The sequence below is a fragment of the Nomia melanderi genome, chromosome 14 (genome assembly GCF_051020985.1).
Source record: "Nomia melanderi isolate GNS246 chromosome 14, iyNomMela1, whole genome shotgun sequence".
Lineage (NCBI taxonomy): Eukaryota > Metazoa > Arthropoda > Insecta > Hymenoptera > Halictidae > Nomia > Nomia melanderi.
This window is the reverse complement of record NC_135012.1, coordinates 4,331,384-4,349,396: the sequence shown is the minus strand read 5'-3', so window position 1 is coordinate 4,349,396 and position 18,013 is coordinate 4,331,384. Positions and strand designations below refer to the sequence as shown.

General features: G+C 36.0%; 1 protein-coding gene across 9 annotated transcripts in view; it reads right to left on the bottom strand.

Annotated features, from left to right (window-relative positions):
* The window catches only part of wake (ankyrin repeat and fibronectin type III domain containing protein wide awake), a 212,862-nt gene that overhangs the window by 92,960 nt on the left and 101,889 nt on the right, over positions 1–18,013 (bottom strand). For 8 of the 9 annotated variants that reach the window (XM_076373965.1, XM_076373962.1, XM_076373968.1 and 5 more), the window contains 3 exons: positions 11,921–12,069; positions 9,314–9,439; positions 7,933–8,116 (listed from right to left, as the gene is read on the bottom strand). In XM_076373965.1, coding sequence (XP_076230080.1) covers positions 7,933–8,116; positions 9,314–9,439; positions 11,921–12,069 — 459 coding nt within the window. The remainder of the gene's footprint in view (positions 1–7,932; positions 8,117–9,313; positions 9,440–11,920; positions 12,070–18,013) is intronic. The other variant, XM_076373969.1, reaches the window with a different exon arrangement.

The following is an 18,013-nucleotide window of genomic DNA, read 5'->3' as shown; positions in this document are numbered from 1 at the left end:
CCCAGAATAACTAAAATTACTCAAACCTCAATATCACAATATTTTCACAGAAATGTCTTCTCAAAGTACAACTTATATAATTATCCAAACCACAAAGACCAAACAGAATTCAGCCAACTAATTCACAAATTCAAAAGCTTGCCGTACAAAAGAATATACAGGGTGGAAATTACAAAGCCTTGCAGTCGAATATCTCCGAAAATATGGATTATACGTAGTGGAACTTTTATTTTTCCTGGTGGACACTCTAAGGAGATGCGAAGGCCAACTTTCTTTTTTAAATAGAATGACACGTTTTTTTATCCACCATCGAACAGTGCGTTTCAAGACGAATTCAACGAATAATGACTCAAGGTCATTCAAGGTCAAACTTGCAGGGAAATGGAGAGAAGGTGTGTTCGTTTTATTTTGAACACATACTAAAGTACAAATAAAACGATCACACCTTTTCTCCATTTCCTTGAGCCACAGGTCGTTGAATTCGTCTTAAAACGCACTACTCGATGGTGGATAAAAAAACATATCATTCCATTTAAAAAAAGAAAATTGACCTTCACCTCACCTTGGAGTGTCCACCATGAAAAATAAAAGTTCCACCATGTCCCCCTCGGTATCGAACAACTTTCGTCTGAAACATTTTTGCGTATAATCAATATTATCGAAGATACTCGACTGTAATGCTTTATAATTTCCACCCTGTATACTGAATTGTAATCTGCTAATACAAGTATTAAAAGAAACGAGCCAGCAAAGGGACGCCAATCAACGCGAAAAAATCGGCAGACGCAAGGGAACGAGATTCCCGATGCATCCGGCGGACACAATCGCCAGATTGGATTGGTTTAGCCGGTTTAAATTATCCCCGGTTGATTTTCTAAACAGATTAAATGAAGAACGTCCGCGGACAAGGGATGGAAATCACAGGGAAATTGCAGCGAGCCCCCGAGTCGCCACGTTAATGTCCTTCCCCGCTATTTTCCCGACGCCGGCGTCGACGTCGACGTTCACGGATACTTCTCGATCCGCGTCGCGACGCGACGGGCCGCCGCAATTACCCCGACTCGAATTACGTGGCAGTGACATCGAATTACTCAGTCGGTGGCATTTGAAATCCGCGAGTTTACTTAATTCCCGTGCCGACGACGGAAAAACACCGGACGCTCTGCGTGGTCCGAGCGCACGCGACGTTAAACGTCTATCTCGTTGCCTAGTCAACGGGAAAAATTGCCAGACGAACGGAAAACGAGATTCGTTTTCGTCGAAGTTGCTCTGCCCCGTGACGTCGGATTTATCTCTTGTGCGGAGATTGCTTGGCATGTAGATCCTTTTATTATTTTTTCCAGTTTTTGGTTAGGTAAGTGAGTATTAGTGGTAGTTTGATGAATGAGTGAAAAGTGATTTGCGATTGATGATTATCGTATAAGGTAATTGATAAGTTTGCGAATGACTTATTCAATTATTGTATATATACCGAAGATTTTTAATGTTATATTAATCCAGCAGTCGGTAGAATATCTGATTAATTAGTTTGCTAATATTAATAACACCTCCACTCTATCAACGGAATAAACGCTTTCATTAACCGGTGACCCACTGAATATCTGCAATTCTGATGCACGTGAATTCCATGAATTCCACTGATTCCGTCCATTTGCCTTCGACCAGCCGACGCACCGAAGTATTTGTCATTCGACAAAAGAATAAGGAATGTGTTAATCGAGCCGACGCCGGCCAGTATAAATAATTTTCAGCAGCGGCCGAGAGGAGATAATTGCTTCTCCTCTCGGCAGGCGGATAAGGTTTCAGAGTTGATGGCCAACGAAAGGTCAGACACACGAGAAGATAACAGTAACCGTGATAAAAAAACCACCTACTCAGCCGAGGTGGACTTTAGCACGCCTCAGCTCTATCTACCTCCGATATCTAGAGATTAAAACCGGTGTCGCTCTCGGAAGATGAATAATCCCCGAGAGAATAATTTCGAAAAATAACCACCATGGAAATTCGACCGATGATCGTGTTTATTTTCGAGGAACATAGCTGTTCGAATCGTGAGAGGAGGAATGTTGATTGGAACTCTATATGGAAGTAGTACGAGCTGTTCATGGTCAGACGATAAGAACAGCTATGGTTGTAGGAGAAATAAATGTTTTTAGAATGTTTCGCTTCTGTTTAACCCATTCGCTGCCAAGGACGAGTATACTCGTCTTGGCAACGCATAACACCCTACCAAATCGCGTGGTATTATTTCTAAAAGTAATAAGGGAAGAAGAAAAATTGAGAGAGCAGTAAAATCTATTGACATTAACCCATTCGCTGCCAAGGACGAGTATACTCGTCTTGGCAACGCATAACACCCTACCAAATCGCGTGGTATTATTTCTAAAAGTAATAAGGGAAGAAGAAAAATTGAGAGAGCAGTAAAATCTATTGACATTAACCCATCCGCTGCCAAAGACGAGTATACTCGTCTTTGATTTTATGCATGTAAATGATTACGTATGATAATATATGTGCTTTTACCAAGAAATAACAGAACTTTGGTAAACAATATCACTCAAAATATAAATGGCAATGCGAATAGCTTCATATAATATAAGCTTGGCAGCAAATGGGTTAACTATAATTATCGAGTTGACTGAATAGATCGGTATCTAGGAACGTGAGAAAGTTCTAGGGTTAGAAAAGAACGGTTTTGATTGCTTGAAATTAACCTGTTAACTGTGATTTAGTTTAAAAAATCTCTCGTTTTGCACAATAAAATAAAAAAAAATGAAGTATTCACTACGATATATTTTAACCCTTTGCACTCCAATAATTTACTTTGATTTATTTCTTGAAAAACATAGTAAAATTATAATTGATACTGATAAAAAGAAGCGCCTCCGTGCTCTCCGCAATTTTGGCACAACACAAGAAGAGCGCTATAGCGCTCCTCAGCACTCAAACGGTTAATAATTGCAAAAAGGAGAAATCAAGAATCCTAACCCATCTAGTAATTTTAGTATTGTATTATAATAATATTTTTACTGCTTTTATTGTATTATAGTATCATCCAGTATTTTTCTGTCTATAAGTAATAGGCAATATCAAAGAACTCGAAAAATGCGAAAGTATTTCTAAAAATCCTCGTTGGCAAGAATCCTAACGCATCTAGTAATTTTAGTATTGTATTATAATAGTATTCTTGCTGTATTATTATACTGTTTTTATCGTATCATAGTATCATCTAGTATTTTTCTGTCTATAAGTAATAGGCAATATCGAAGAGCTCGAAAAATGCGAACGTTTCTAAAAATCCTCGTTGGCAACGAGGTAATCGGATTCCAACGAGAATCGAAACGCTCGAGAAAGTAACGAGACGTCAACGTCCGACGGATTCCATTGTCGAATGCCTGATCAAACACATCCCTCGTCAAAATCAATCGCGTAGGAAGATAAAGGCGAGGCTCGGGGCGCGTTTACGTTTATCGGATTACTTTCGGCGCGTGAAGTCGAGACACGTTAACGTCCCCGGAGCTAAATCCGCGATCGCGGCGCAGAATCTCAAAGAGGCGAGAGCCCGAAGGCCGCCGAGGATTCTCGAGTGGCACAGTTTCCCCCCTATAAAACAGCAATATTTTCGGGCTACCGGGCAATATCCGACGGCTGCGTTCTCGCCCCGGCTGCCGTCTCCGCTTCGCAGAAACCGGGTCGCATCCATTTGCAAATTGAACTTCTACCGTACCAGGAATCGTTCCGCGAGAATAGAGCACACTTGCGCAAGCTTTGATACGGCTGTACAGGGTGTTTCCCCCGAATCGACGGGGTAGCGAATGTTTACGCGAAAAAGTAAATCGGAAAGGAATGGGAGATGATCGAACGCGTGTTACGTGAATATCGAATGACGACGGTATTGTAAATGTAGTACTATTTGCCAAATTTTGCTTAATACTTTACCGACCGCTGTCACGTACACGTGACTTCTTTTCGCCAGCTGTTATCAGCCGCTGTCACGTACGCGTGATTATCATTCCGGTGCTTGTATAGGAATACATATTGATGCTGTTTTTAGAGAAACAATTGCTTTTCCTATCAATCAAGCAATCGATGAATAATTTAACCCTCTATAGGCTCATGTAACTTTGAAGTCACGTGTCAGTATAGTGACATCTTTTTGATTTATTTCATTTTGCACTCAAAGTGGTGAATAAAATGAAGCAATCGGTTAACTGCAACGTTTATACGCTCAGGCGTGAAAGTTTAACGTCATTGTAACTTGAAAGTTACGAAATACATTCGTTTAATGAAGTTATTGAAACTATTGAATATATTGTTAATTCGTATTCATATGTGGATATTTGTTAATTGTGTACTACATATTGTTATAATCGTGAACAAAAATTCATCTGCCGAAGGTGTTGTACATTTCAAAGAATCTTCGTACGTAAAGGGTTAACACATTGCGACAGCGAATGTTCTGAGGGACGTAAAAGAGAAGGGGACTCATGGAGACCAGGCCCAAGGGTTGGTGCGTTTTCCCGAGGGATGCGTAAGCACGAAACGTACTTTTGTTTAATATGTCATTATTATTATTCCTTTTGTTAAGCTATAGAAAACAAGTATGTACTTCGAAAACTTACACCAGATTCTCTCTTTAATATTCTGGTCTCTCTTGTACCGACAGACTCTATTTACGCGATTTTCGTTCGCGTAAAACGAACCCACGAGAAACGAAAAATCAAATGAACATATTGCCCTACACATCCTATCAATCTTCGTATTTCTAACGTTAACTGGAGAGTTAATGGAGGTTAACCGTCACAATTAATTGAACACCTTGTACATCCTTCGCAGATAGATCTTCGTCCGCGTCCCAGCGTCGCGAGAGCGCGGATTTTAAAATAATGCGTCTATCGATCGTCAGTCGGCCCCCGTTTCGCCTATCGTAGCAATTTTCATGAACGCTCTCGCAGAAACGTTTCGTGAAAGGCCGGCTAGAAGTCATTGAAACCCTCGGGCGCGCTCCCAAGGTCGTATCATTGAAGCTCCTCTTTTTAAGCCGGGATACACGAGTCTGAAAGTCCGGGCCGGGTGTTTCATCCGGCGCGCCTAAGCAAACAGACAGACAGTTGACAGAGGGAACTTCAAAGGAGCGTCGCGCATTCTGCGAGGCTGTGCGACAAGGCTTCAACTGGCGCGTGAAATCCGACGAATCTATCGAGTTTGATTCGAGTGCGGCGCGATAGTCCTTTGAGATTGGTTATTTTTTAACAAATTGACTGCCACAGCGGTCTCCGATGACCGGAGCTTTCAAATGACAAGAAAATATGACTTGGAAGATAATTGATTTCGAATAGAAATTTTCCTTAACGTAAATAACTAGATAATAGGTAATATAGGACTTTTCATATCAAAGATTTAATCTGTCAACTGTGGAATTTACTTTGAAAAATCTCTTGTTTCGCGCACAATATAATCAAGAAATGTAGTGTGTACTTGTAAAACGCAGTGAAAAACCAAAGTAAAACGAGGAAGAGTTATATAATTATCTGAGAAAATAAGAAATTCATTGTTGAAAGAATTAGTACCATTTCGAGCTTTAAGTTGACGTGTATACTCGTCAAACGCAGTAAACTTGTTAATAACTCTTGCTTTGTATCTTTGCTATAGAAAGGACAGGTGACACATAAAACGCTGATGCTTTTCGTGGCAGTCAACGTGTTGATAATTTTTCATTCATTAGTTGACCTTTGCACTCGAGAGACGACTTTCATTCGCTATTTGATTCAATACAACGAAATTATAAAATTCAATATTCAATTTTGTATTCATTATCAACACATGAACCTTAGAAATAAATTAATTATAAGATTTTCCTCTGTTACTTGATAACAGTATCACATATAACAATATATTTATAACAAAAACTATTGTCGAGTGCAAAGGGTTAATATAGCCAAGTTACAAAGTCGGATGTTTAACATTAAGTTTTGCGTAATGCATCAATGTGTTAAATATTGAATAAAATATCTTCGTTTCTCAGTTTATGCGTTGTTCGATAATGTTTCAAAAATGTTGTCTGTCTTAGAAAACGTTGAATATCAACCTAATTCAAACAGAAAAGTAATATTAATTTATATATAAGAAAAATGAATAAAATCTAGATTTTTCAAATTCGGTTGAAATTCTTCGTCGCGAGTCTAACGCATTTCACATGAAGAGGTTAACACGTTCGCGTAAAAATTTTAAGGAGCTGCTTAGTTAAAGTGCATAATAATTGCAAGAAATTAACACATTGAACGCCGGCTAAATTTCAGCTACTAAAAACGCGAGCGACGGTGATTATATTGATACATTTTTAAACATCGATTAAACCAAAATTTCTAACTTTGCGAAAAGAATAAGGAATTCGATTTTGTAAATTTTACTTTGGATTTGTGTTATACATAACTAAAATATTACATGAACGTAGGATTAGCAATTAAACGATAGACTAAAAATCCCGTATTTTCGCGGGACCGGCGCTGAATGTGTTAAGATTACACTGATTGAAATATAAGATAATGTGGCTTATTAACGAATGTTACACCATTCATGTAATTTTGCATAACAATGAACATGAACTATAGCATTCACGTGCGCGGACGTGTTAAATAGGGAGCACTGATTCCGGCTAACCGGTATCATTGAGTCCTTCATCCCCCTGATGACGCCAGCTGCAACGCTAGCGAAACGTCGGGGAGTAATTCCTAATGCACGCGACTTACAACCGGAAATTCGTATTTGTTAACCCTTTACACTCGATAATATCTTTCATTACAAACACTCATTACCTTCTGACGAAATATTAACCGTTTGCACTCGGAAGTATTTCGCTGGAAATACTTAACGTTTTCTAACTATACAAAGACGATATTTTTTTAAATGAACTCAAAGAAAAGTCATAAGTAAATTAAGAAACGAAGCTTTTTTATCTGAATATTTCATACACCGATGTATTATACAATTCAATATTAAATATCAAATTTTATAGTTTTACTGCATCGAATCAAGTAGTGACTGAGAGTCACCTCTCGAATGCAAAGGGTTAACAATATTATTTGCCACGTACATAAAGAAGCATCTTGTATAAATGATGAGTTGTTTTATTACTATGCTTTATATGTTAACATGTTGACTGCCACGAGAATTTCGACAATTTTGTTATAGTAAGATTTATTCCTTTATGATAAAGGAAAATAGTATTCGAAATAATATGAGTACTGTAATACCAAAACATTAATAATTATTTCTACTACTATTTTCCTTTATCATAAAGGAATAAATCTTACTATAACAAAACTCTCGAAATTCTGGTGACAGTCAACGCGTTAACACATAAAACAACTCTACCTCATCATTTATGTAATACCAAAATATTAATAATTATCTAACCAAATATTAGAAAAGTGAAACATTGAGTCATTGAGTTCCTAAATATAATTTTGTAGTTTATAATTTCTAATAACAATGTCTATAAGATTCATTTCATTTTCATTATGTAAAATATAGGATTACAGCCACTAAATCTTCTAAACAAAATATTGGAAAAATGAAACTATATTATATACGTAGTTTATAATTTCTAATCACAATGTCTATGAGATTCATTTCATTTTCATTGTGTAAAATATATTATTACAGCCACTAAATCTTCTAAACAAAATATGGGAAAAATGAAGCTGTATTATAAACGTATTTTATAATTTCTAATCACAATGTCTACAAGATTCATTTCATTTTCATTATGTAAAATATAGGATTAGCGAACGTGTTAATGAATAAACTGTAGATCCACCTAAACATTCGAGTACAATTCTCTCTAAATGATTCCTATATAATTTTTCGTGATGTTTGTGGCAAAATCTATTCGCTTCTTGTAATTGACAATCTCAATTGCTAATGCCTCACCTTTCCCAAGACAGTCTCCTCGGTATCTCATCGCTAGGAGTGTAGCTCTGTCGCTGATTCAACAGTCTGGCCAGTCTGGTCAGTGGCTGCGAGCCTCCGATGCTAGTGGTGCTCAGCCTGCCGCTCCTCGAGTGCTCCTTCGAGGATTCCCTGGTCACTGGTCCTGAGTCCGAGACGCGACGTTCTTGAGAATGTGCCGGAAAAACGTGGGAAGAGGATATTAAGCGAGGGAAAGCAAATGGAAGATGAAAAAATATACAAACGCTACATATTGACTGCCTGATTGAATATTTTCACGATGTACGGATTGATTATGAACGAATTTTTCGTAATTCAACTCTAAAGGGATGAAAGGTGTCGAATTTCGAAAAATCCGTTCATGATAAGTCTATATCTTGAAAATATTCAATCATACAGCCAGAATATTTTTTTCTATATGCACTTTAACTCTTAAGGGATGAAAAGCGTCAGAGTTCACATGGAAAAAAATGTTCTAGTTGTATGATTGAGTATTTTCACGATGTACAAACTTATCATGAAGGGATTTTTCGAATTTCAACTCTTAAAGGATGAAAAGTGTCAGAGTTCATATTTGAAAAAAATGTTTTAGCTGTATGATTGAATATTTTCACGATATTGACTTATTATGAACGGATTTTTCGGAATTCAAGTCTTAAGGGATGAAAAGTGTGAAAGTTCATACAGAAAATAATGTTCTGACTGTATGATTGAACATTTTCACGATATTGACTTATTATGCACGGATTTTTCGAAATTGAACTCTTAAGGGATGAAAAGTGTGAAAGTTCATACAGAAAATAATGTTCTGACTGTATGATTGAATATTTTTACGATATTGACTTATTATGCATGGATTTTTCGAAATTGAACTCCTAAGGGATGAAAACTGTGAAAGTTCATACAGAAAATAATGTTCTGACTGTATGATTGAATATTTTTACGATATTGACTTATTATGCACGGATTTTTCGAAATTGAACTCTTAAGGGCCGAAAGGTGTCAAAGTTCACATAAAGAGAATCATTAGAGTATTTCATTAACCTGAAACTTGTCACAAACTTCCAAAATTCTGTTTTTGTTTTCAAAATTGCATAAGCAGACTAAACACTAAAATTAATTAAAACATCCCAATAATTATATTAACAATTACCGCTATTCCATCGTTAAAAATACTCAATTTTATTAATGAACTACGAAATCCGACTCTCTCCTCATTGAAATCCATTAGAATATCAAATATCCCTCGATTCTATTCGAAAAACACGTGGGCGAGTACATTATTCGCAAAATTAACAGCCAGGCGAAAGAAAGTTCCAGCTACGGGTGAATAAAGCATGAAGATAAACCGATGACACCTCACCTATCGTGTCATCCGTGAAGGATATCCTCGGCGCGAGCAGCTTGGTGCAGTGGGACGCGGTGCTCCCACGCTTCCCGGAAGTTGCGCCCTCGCAGGGGGTTGCAACGGACAAACCAGCCGCCGCTGCTGTAACCATTCAGAGGAGATCATTGTTTCAGATAAAGCACCGCGGTCCGGCAACATCCCTCCCACGGACGAGAAAATATTCTCCGAACTTCGTCGGGCCGTTATAGACGAAATAAGAGCGAGTTTTATCGTTGGACGTGCGTGGAGGCGCTCGACGTCCTGGTTTACGACCAAGAAACTTTGGAAATTAAATCTTTATTGCTCCATTATCTTGCTTTATTAATACTGGGTTTCAACGTCGATTTCACGCATATTGAATTTTATGGTTTCTGTTTGGCAGATATTCGCTAGATATTTGAGAGATGTTTGAAGAAACGCAGCAATTATTCATTATTTGTTACAATCTTTGTATTAGTATGAAGTTAGTTGCGTTATTAACACTAGATTTACGGAATGCGTCAAACTGACGCATATTGAATTTTAGAAATATTATTTTGTAAATATTTACGCCGATTTTGATTGATGCGATCACAATGACATGTACTCCAATTACCTACTATCGAATCTCCAGTTTCCATAATCTAAATAAACAAGCATCAATTCTTTTAGGAATAATAGAATGAAGTGTACAATAAATGCCCGTAAACCTAGTGTTAAATATTCTGATTCGACATCGATTATCTTGCATGTTATGACTGTTTAGTATTTCAGAAGCGTCAGTCATCGGTGACTGACATGGTGTTTAACGTGTTAATGTAGAATCTACGGGGAATTGTATGAACTCGCGTGTTTTAAATTTTTGCACTCGAAAAGCGCTTTTTGCCATTTGATTTCAAGAAAATAATGAATCTTAAAATTCAATATTTCATTTTATATAATACATCAAGACATGGAACATCGAAATAAACTTTTGTCCTTTAATTTATGCAAGATATTTCTTTAAATTAGTTGCAAAAAGTATCATTAATGTCTCATCAGAAAATAATGAATATTGAGAAAAATATTGTCGAGTGGGTTAAGAAATATAAAAAATAGTTTATGGAAACTAAGTGATCAACCCTTTGCACTCGAGAATACTTTTCGCAACAAATATTCCTTATTCCCTGATGAAATATCAATGTTATTTTTTACAATTAATATAAAACAATACCTTGCATAAATTAAGTGACGAAACTATTTTATTTCAATGTTCCATGTGTTGGTAGATTATAGAAAATGTAATATTGAATTTTCAATTTTACAAGGTTCTTGGGTCAAATCAAATGGCGACTGGAAGGCGCCTCTCGAGTGCAGAGGGTTAATAAAAAGAATGTAATCTGGTAGATTGCTTGCAATAGACTCTCGCGTAATAATCTCTTAGCTTATCCTGACTTACTGTCTCCTGTCGACTGTCCTGCCACTCAACTCGCACGCACTTTTAACCTTTCACGCTCCTATGTCGAGTGACTCGATACCAGTTTTATTCGCAGGTGTGCTTTGTCGAGATATTTATAAAATACATTATGTTATCATGTTACGTTCATTATTATCAGTAAAAATGATTGTTTACACTGCTTTCTATCAATTGTTTTTCAAAATGCATTTCAAACGTAATTTTAAGTAAAATGAGATCTCCCACTTTTCACAACGTATTGCCTATTATTTATCTTTTCTTGTTATTTAGTAAGTCTTGAAGTATAATTATTTGTAATTCACCAAATACGGTTCTCGTTTTCACAAAACACAGTTTCTAACTGAATTAATCGAACGAGTTCAATGGAAGTTTATTATTACGAACCTCGTTGATTAACCCATTAAGTTCGATAAAATTTGTTTTTTGAATTTTTAGATGAAATTTTGTATTTCGAGTGAGCGTCCATACCATCTTGGAAAAATAGTGAAAAAATTTTACATATTCAATGTACTATTTTATTTTCAATTTTCCGAACTTTAAATGAAATATAAATTTTATCTGACAATACCGTCTGATTCAATTTATTCATTCTAATTATTTATTAACAAATCAATTGTCTATAACAATTTAGAGTGAATAATGTATTAATAGATCACTGGGACTTAATGGTTTAATAGTTTCGAATCCGAGGAAGCTGGAGGACATCTGTGGTTAGAATTCTGTTATCGAATTTAATCCTCTATGGGCCGAATTTCGTTTCGTGATTATAATAAAATTTATGCAGTATGAAATTAATAAATATCCACATATGAATACGAATTAACAATGTATTCAATAGTTTCCATAATTTCATCAAACGAATATATTTCGTAACTTTCAAGTTACAATGACGTTAAACTTTCACGCCTGAGCGTATAAAAGTTGCAGTAAACCGATTACTTTATCTTATTCACCACTTTGAGTGCAAAATGAAATAAATCAACAAGATGCCAATACACTGATATATGACTTCAAAGTTACATAGGCCCACAGAGGGTTAAATTATCGTCGATTCTTTTCCTTTGTAACCGACGCTCGACGACGTCAGGATTTCATCGAATTACGTACTTACCGCGACTGCTCGATTAAGAGGCTTTTAATTAACTCACCATTGTACCGAGCATCGATCTGTGCCTGGAGGATACTCAAACCAGGCGCGACTATGGCTGGAAGTGTCCTGGAACGGAGAAGGGGAGCAGGACGTCCGCCTGAGCCTCGCGCGGATCTTGGCTCCGTTTTGCATTCTACCGCGGGAATACTGGAACAGATTCAAGATACGAGAGTGTTATTGAAAAGGTCGCTAAGAAATTTCCTTGCTGCAACGTGTAACCTATTATCGTCTGTGTTCTACGTAATACTGGCGTTCAAAAGTGTCCGGCCAGTCGTTTCTGGAATTGAGTTCATGTATTATATATATATAAGTGGTTCAAAGTCGCTGTTGTCACTTGAAAAACAACAACACCGTTGGAATTCATATACCGCATAAAAGAAACCGCACAAAAAAAATTGCATAAAAAAGGACCACACAAAAACAGGTTTGGCTTCTGAATTTATTATACAAGGTACTTAGAAGGTGAAAAAGAAGAGCTTTATGATCTAGGAACAACGAAGAAACGAGGAAATCCTTGAATAATTAGAAAGAATATTATTTATTGGCTTCTGAGCGACTCATATATTGCACATCTAATTTTCTAAATGTAACATTATGTAATAATATAAATTTAGAGATGTTTGTAATCATTTTATAATAGTTTCGCCGAGAAACAAGCATATATATTTATATATATTTATAATATATATTTATTTATTTTTTTATCCACCATCAAATAGTGCGTTTCAAGACGAATTCAACGACCTATGACTCAAGGTCATTCAAGGTCAAACTTGCAGGGAAATGGAGAAAAGGTGTGACCTCATATATATATATATACTATACATTAAATTATTATTATAATAGAAAACAATCGTTGTTTTCTTTTTCAAACGCTCTGACTGAAAACTTTTAAACACGCTGAAGTATTTATTTCTAAAGGAATATGTATAAAGAATAGACGATTTTTTTACAGTATCCTCTCACGCAATACGTCCTTTATAACAAAAAGTTCTTATAGTCTTTATTGTGGAAGAAAAGTTCTAAAAAGAATCTGGCAGGGAACTTTTTACTGTTTTACTACTTTTTAATTATTTACAACTTTTCTAACCACCAATTAAGTGAACTCTTGCTTGTTTCTCGGCGAAACTATTATAAAATGATTACAAACATCTCTAAATTTATAGTATTATATAGTGTTACATTTAGAAAATTAGATGTGCAATATATGAGTCGCTCAGAAGTCAATGAATAATATTCTCTCTAATTATTCAAGGATTTCCTCGTTTACCTTGTATAATAAATTCAGAAGCCAAACCTGTTTTTGTGCGGTCCTTTTTTATGCAATTTTTATTTGTGCGGTTTCTTTTATGAAGTATATAAATTCCAACGGTGTTGTTGTTTTTCAAGTGACAAAAGCGAGTTTGAACCACTTCATCGCAAGAAGATTAGCGTTTTGGTCTACGAATAGCAGTGAATTATGTGCATTGCGAAAATTTCTTCATCTATGAGAAATTCAATTTTTTTTAAATGACTCCATATGTAATTTAATTATTTATTTCGTTTGAAAGCACTTTCTCGCTACTTCGTAAATTTCCGAACATTTCTTTTTGTGCGGTTTCTTTTATGCGGTCCCTATCTACCGCACAAGAACAGGTTCGACTGTATAACATTACCATAATACCATTCGAAACGCGTGTTCCACATTTCCTAACTTTAATTCACAATCCGACAAACCGGATCGAGATGTCTCATCGTGATTTACAAGAGCGAATATATTAGAAGCTGCGAGGCGGAGGCTCCGAAACCCCTTCCGGAATGCGTTTCATTAAACGAACTCCAATTTTCCGGTCCGGCGTCCACAGACGTCGTTGAATTTTAATCTCGAGATATGTTTCGCTTCCCCCGGCGAGACAAACTCGCGCACTCGAGTTTTCGTATGCGTGCGGCGGAACACGCTTTGAAGAATGGCCTGTCTCCGTGCGGGAGCGGCCAGGGTGTTCCTTCATTTTTCGCTTGTGTTCTCTTAAAAGCCAAGGACAGGGTACACAGAGTGAAGAATGGGCCACGGGGAGAACGATACTCGGATAGTCACTGATACAATTCGCTTTCGTGACTGAAATAAAATTTTCTTCTGGTTAAGTCGTCTATCGCGCGAGCTCTTTTTCCACTTACTCGATCAATTTTTCTTTTCAGAATTGCCGTGTCTGTTAATATTTGATGGGTTCCGTCGGGACATTGGGCAATTCATTTTCTGCTGGGATTTATTATGGAGTAATGAATCGGAGTTTATTTAATTAACCCTTGGACTTCAAAGGTGCCTCAGTCACCTGATTGGTGCATCAAAATTGTAAAATTTCGTATTTAACATTAAGTCTTGAGTAATCTGTCGATAGGTAAAATGTGGAAATAAAATACCATTGTTCTCCTTATTTTGTGAATAGATCTCTCGTTGAGTTAGTTTAAAAAAACGTCATTTATATCTCATAAAAATAAATTGAATATTTCTGGTGACAAATTTTTGGAGTGCAAAGGGTTAAGATAAGTAAACACGTGATTTTGTGATAGATAGTTGTGATTGGTAATTCTATTTCTAATAATTTTCTAGCTTTATAATGGTATAATGAATCAAATTTTATTTAATTGAGATTATTTGTTTGATTAACTTGTTTCATAAATATTCTGATGGAGATTCGAACCAGTTTTTATTTTTAATTGATCATCATTTTATCCAGTTGAATGTATAGTGGTTGTGATTGGTAATTCTATTTCTAGTATTTTTATAGCTTGATAATGGTATAATGAAATAAATTTTATTTAATTAAGATAAATAAACACGTGAAGATGTAAAGAACTACTTGTTTAACTTATTTTATAAATATTCTTACGGAGATTCAGACCGGTTTTTATTTTTAATTATCATTTTATCCAGTTGAATGTGTAGATGGTTGGATTGGTAATTCTATTTCTAGTATTTTCTTTTGTCGCATTTTTCGTGGTGAAAATGAGTTTCTTCTGCGAATTAACAGTATATTGTACTAGGTTAGTTTCTTAAACGATAATTTTACTATTTTCTTTGTATTCATTGGTATTTCAATGAAAACTATGGTTTTCGTAGTGAAATTTTAGTGTATGAATATATATATCTTGAATTATCAGGAGATGAATTGTAACGTTAGCTTTATTAGCGAAAAGGACGGGATTGTGTGTTTGTCAAGCTTTTAACATGAAATATCTATTGTCCCCTGTTAGGTACGGTTACCCTAAATGATTAGCCAGCCGAAGAAACGCGAAAAAGCCGCGAGACAAACGGAACGAAGTGTATCGACTGAAACGTCGTTCCGGGGAATTGACGTGAAAGAGAAGCGCGCACTTAGTCCGACTGTCGGGAGTCCCACGGCGAGGTGGAACGATCGCGAAGAAGCGTATGATTTCGTTGAAAACACGATGGAAGTGGGTGGAGAGCGGTGGAAGCATTGTTCGAGGGACCGTGCTCTATTTTCCGGGGAGAGCCGCCGCGTAAACAGCTCGCGCCCCGTCGGAGACGAACCAGCATCGCACTGTGATGCTATTTATCCGAAAATGTTAGCCAAAAGCCATCATTTGAAATAATTGAATTTTAAGTTCGAAATATTTGGAATAATTGAATTTTAAGTTCGAAATATTCGAAACAATTGAATTTTGTGTTGGAAATGTGTGAAATAATTGAATTTTATGCTTGAAATATTTGAAATAATTGAATTTTATGTTTGAAATATGTGAAATAATTGAATTTTACGTTCGAAATACGTGAAATATTTAAATGTTATGTTTAAAATATTTCGAATTAGTAAATTTTATGCTCGAAATACGTGAAATAATTAAATTTTTTGTTTGAAATATTTTAAATAATTGAATTTTTTGTTCGAAATATATGAAATAATTGAATTTTACGTTCGAAATATCTGAAACAATGAAATTTTAGGTCTGAAATATGTGAAATAATTAAATGTTAAGTACGGAATACTCAAACCAATTAGAACTAGTGCGTTCCGATTTAATCTAAACAGAAATAATTCAAACTAATCCCAAATGACTCGAAACAATACGGTACGCAACATTCATAAGCATTAACCAACGAACATCCAGCTTTCATTCTGAAAATCACGCCGAACTCGATAATTTCCAGAGTTCCGCCGGCTGCAACGGATTTTCCGGGCCGGTTCCTCCAATTTCCCGGTTTTTTCCAGTGACCGAGTCTCGCCGGACAATGCCGCGGCTCCCATAAATCCGGCAGTTACAATTGAAAATTAAACAAAGCGAACTTAATTAGCGCCTTGAGCGGTATTAAAGTTCGTCAAGTTTTATGCCAGCGATTCCCGCGTGGCCGCGGCGAATGTTCGAAAAATCGGCGAGATCGGACAACGTTTGTCTCGCGGAAATCATTTCCGGCTGTCCGTCCATTCGCTTTCACGGTTTGGCGACTCGAAAATCCGGATTACCGTAATGAACGCGATTAATCGCAATTAATGGGCTAAAGCTGACGCGAATTTCCGCTTCGATACGATCGCCCGAATAAAGGATAACTACGCGTTCATTTGAATCTTAAAAAGTAACCTTTATAACACGATTTTATAGAGAAAGATACACAAACTGGAAAAACTATAATACGAAATCATTTGCATGTTACAATGTCGCCGTACTAGGTAGCATTATTGATACTGTAGAAATGTTTTCGAATAATCACCGTTTAAATAATTAACACATTGAATGCTATACGATTTTATAATACAAAATACTCGAAATGGAAAAAATATAAGATTAAATCATTTGATCGAATTACATTGTTATTATTGCACGTTCATCTAGCGGAATGTTGCCGCATTAGATAGCATTATTTGTAATATAGAAATGTTTTCAGATAATCATCGTTTCATTAAGTGAATTACAATAATTCGATTTGGTTGGGGGTCACCGATGACCCCCATGGCATTCAACGTGTTAAGTGTGGAATTTAGTTTGAAAGATCTCTCATTGTGCGCGCAATAAAATCAAATAATGAAGTGTATACTCGTTAAATGCAGGCCAAATGCACTTAAAATGTATCCGAACGAAAAACAAGTGAAGAATTACATAAATAGTCCATCGTTGAAACAGTTAGCACCATTAAGAGTTTTAACATGACGCGTATACTCGTCAAACACAGTTAACTGGTTAAGTGAGTGAAATACAGTAATTCGATTTAGTAGGATCACAAGTGACCCCATGGCATTCAACGTGTTAACCACTTGAGTTTATACAATATTATTATAAAATCTTATATATGTGGGAATGGATGTATTTGAGTGTGTGAATAGATATATTGATGAGTGACAAATGTGTGTGCAATAGATGAATGACACGACTGTGTGTGTGAGCGCGTTTGGAATGAATGTTCAAAGCATTGGAATATTCTAGAGTATATTGATTTTCTCTATATGTTAATAATGTTCGTTTTTCTTGTGAATGTAGAATATTCCAAATATATGTGAAGTTAATGCATGGTAATGAAAGAATGTTCTAGAAAGTGTGTGAGTGAGTCAAGAGCGTCTGAGTATATAAATAGTGTGTGCGTTGTTTGAGTTAGTCAGGGTTTTATTGCGAGTTGTCAAGAAATAATTTTACTGTTTCTAATAAAATTCTCTTTCTCTTACATATATAATATTACATTTTGTATAATGCATCAATACGTGAAATACTGAAACAAAATGGCTTCCTCATTAACTTATGTATGTTTCTCATTGCTTAGTTTCAAAGAATGTGTATATCCTCATCAACAAATATTGAATATATCTAGTGACGAACTTTCAAACTGCAAAGAGTTAAACGAAGCTTCGGAAGTTCATATCATTCGTCAATTATACGACAGAAATTGTTTTTTCCTAAATGAAATGGAGATTCATTATCCAAAGAGGGAAAGCTTAGCAGGAAGCTTCGAAAGTGTTCTGTCAATCGATGTTCCAACACAAGATGTTCCTTTGGATATTGAAAATCAATTCTTTCAAAGTGAAACATCGGCTACGCCGTGTATAGAGAAGAGAAAGCTTCAAAGGTAGCTTCGAAGGTGTTTCGTTAATCGATTCAGAGGCAGAAG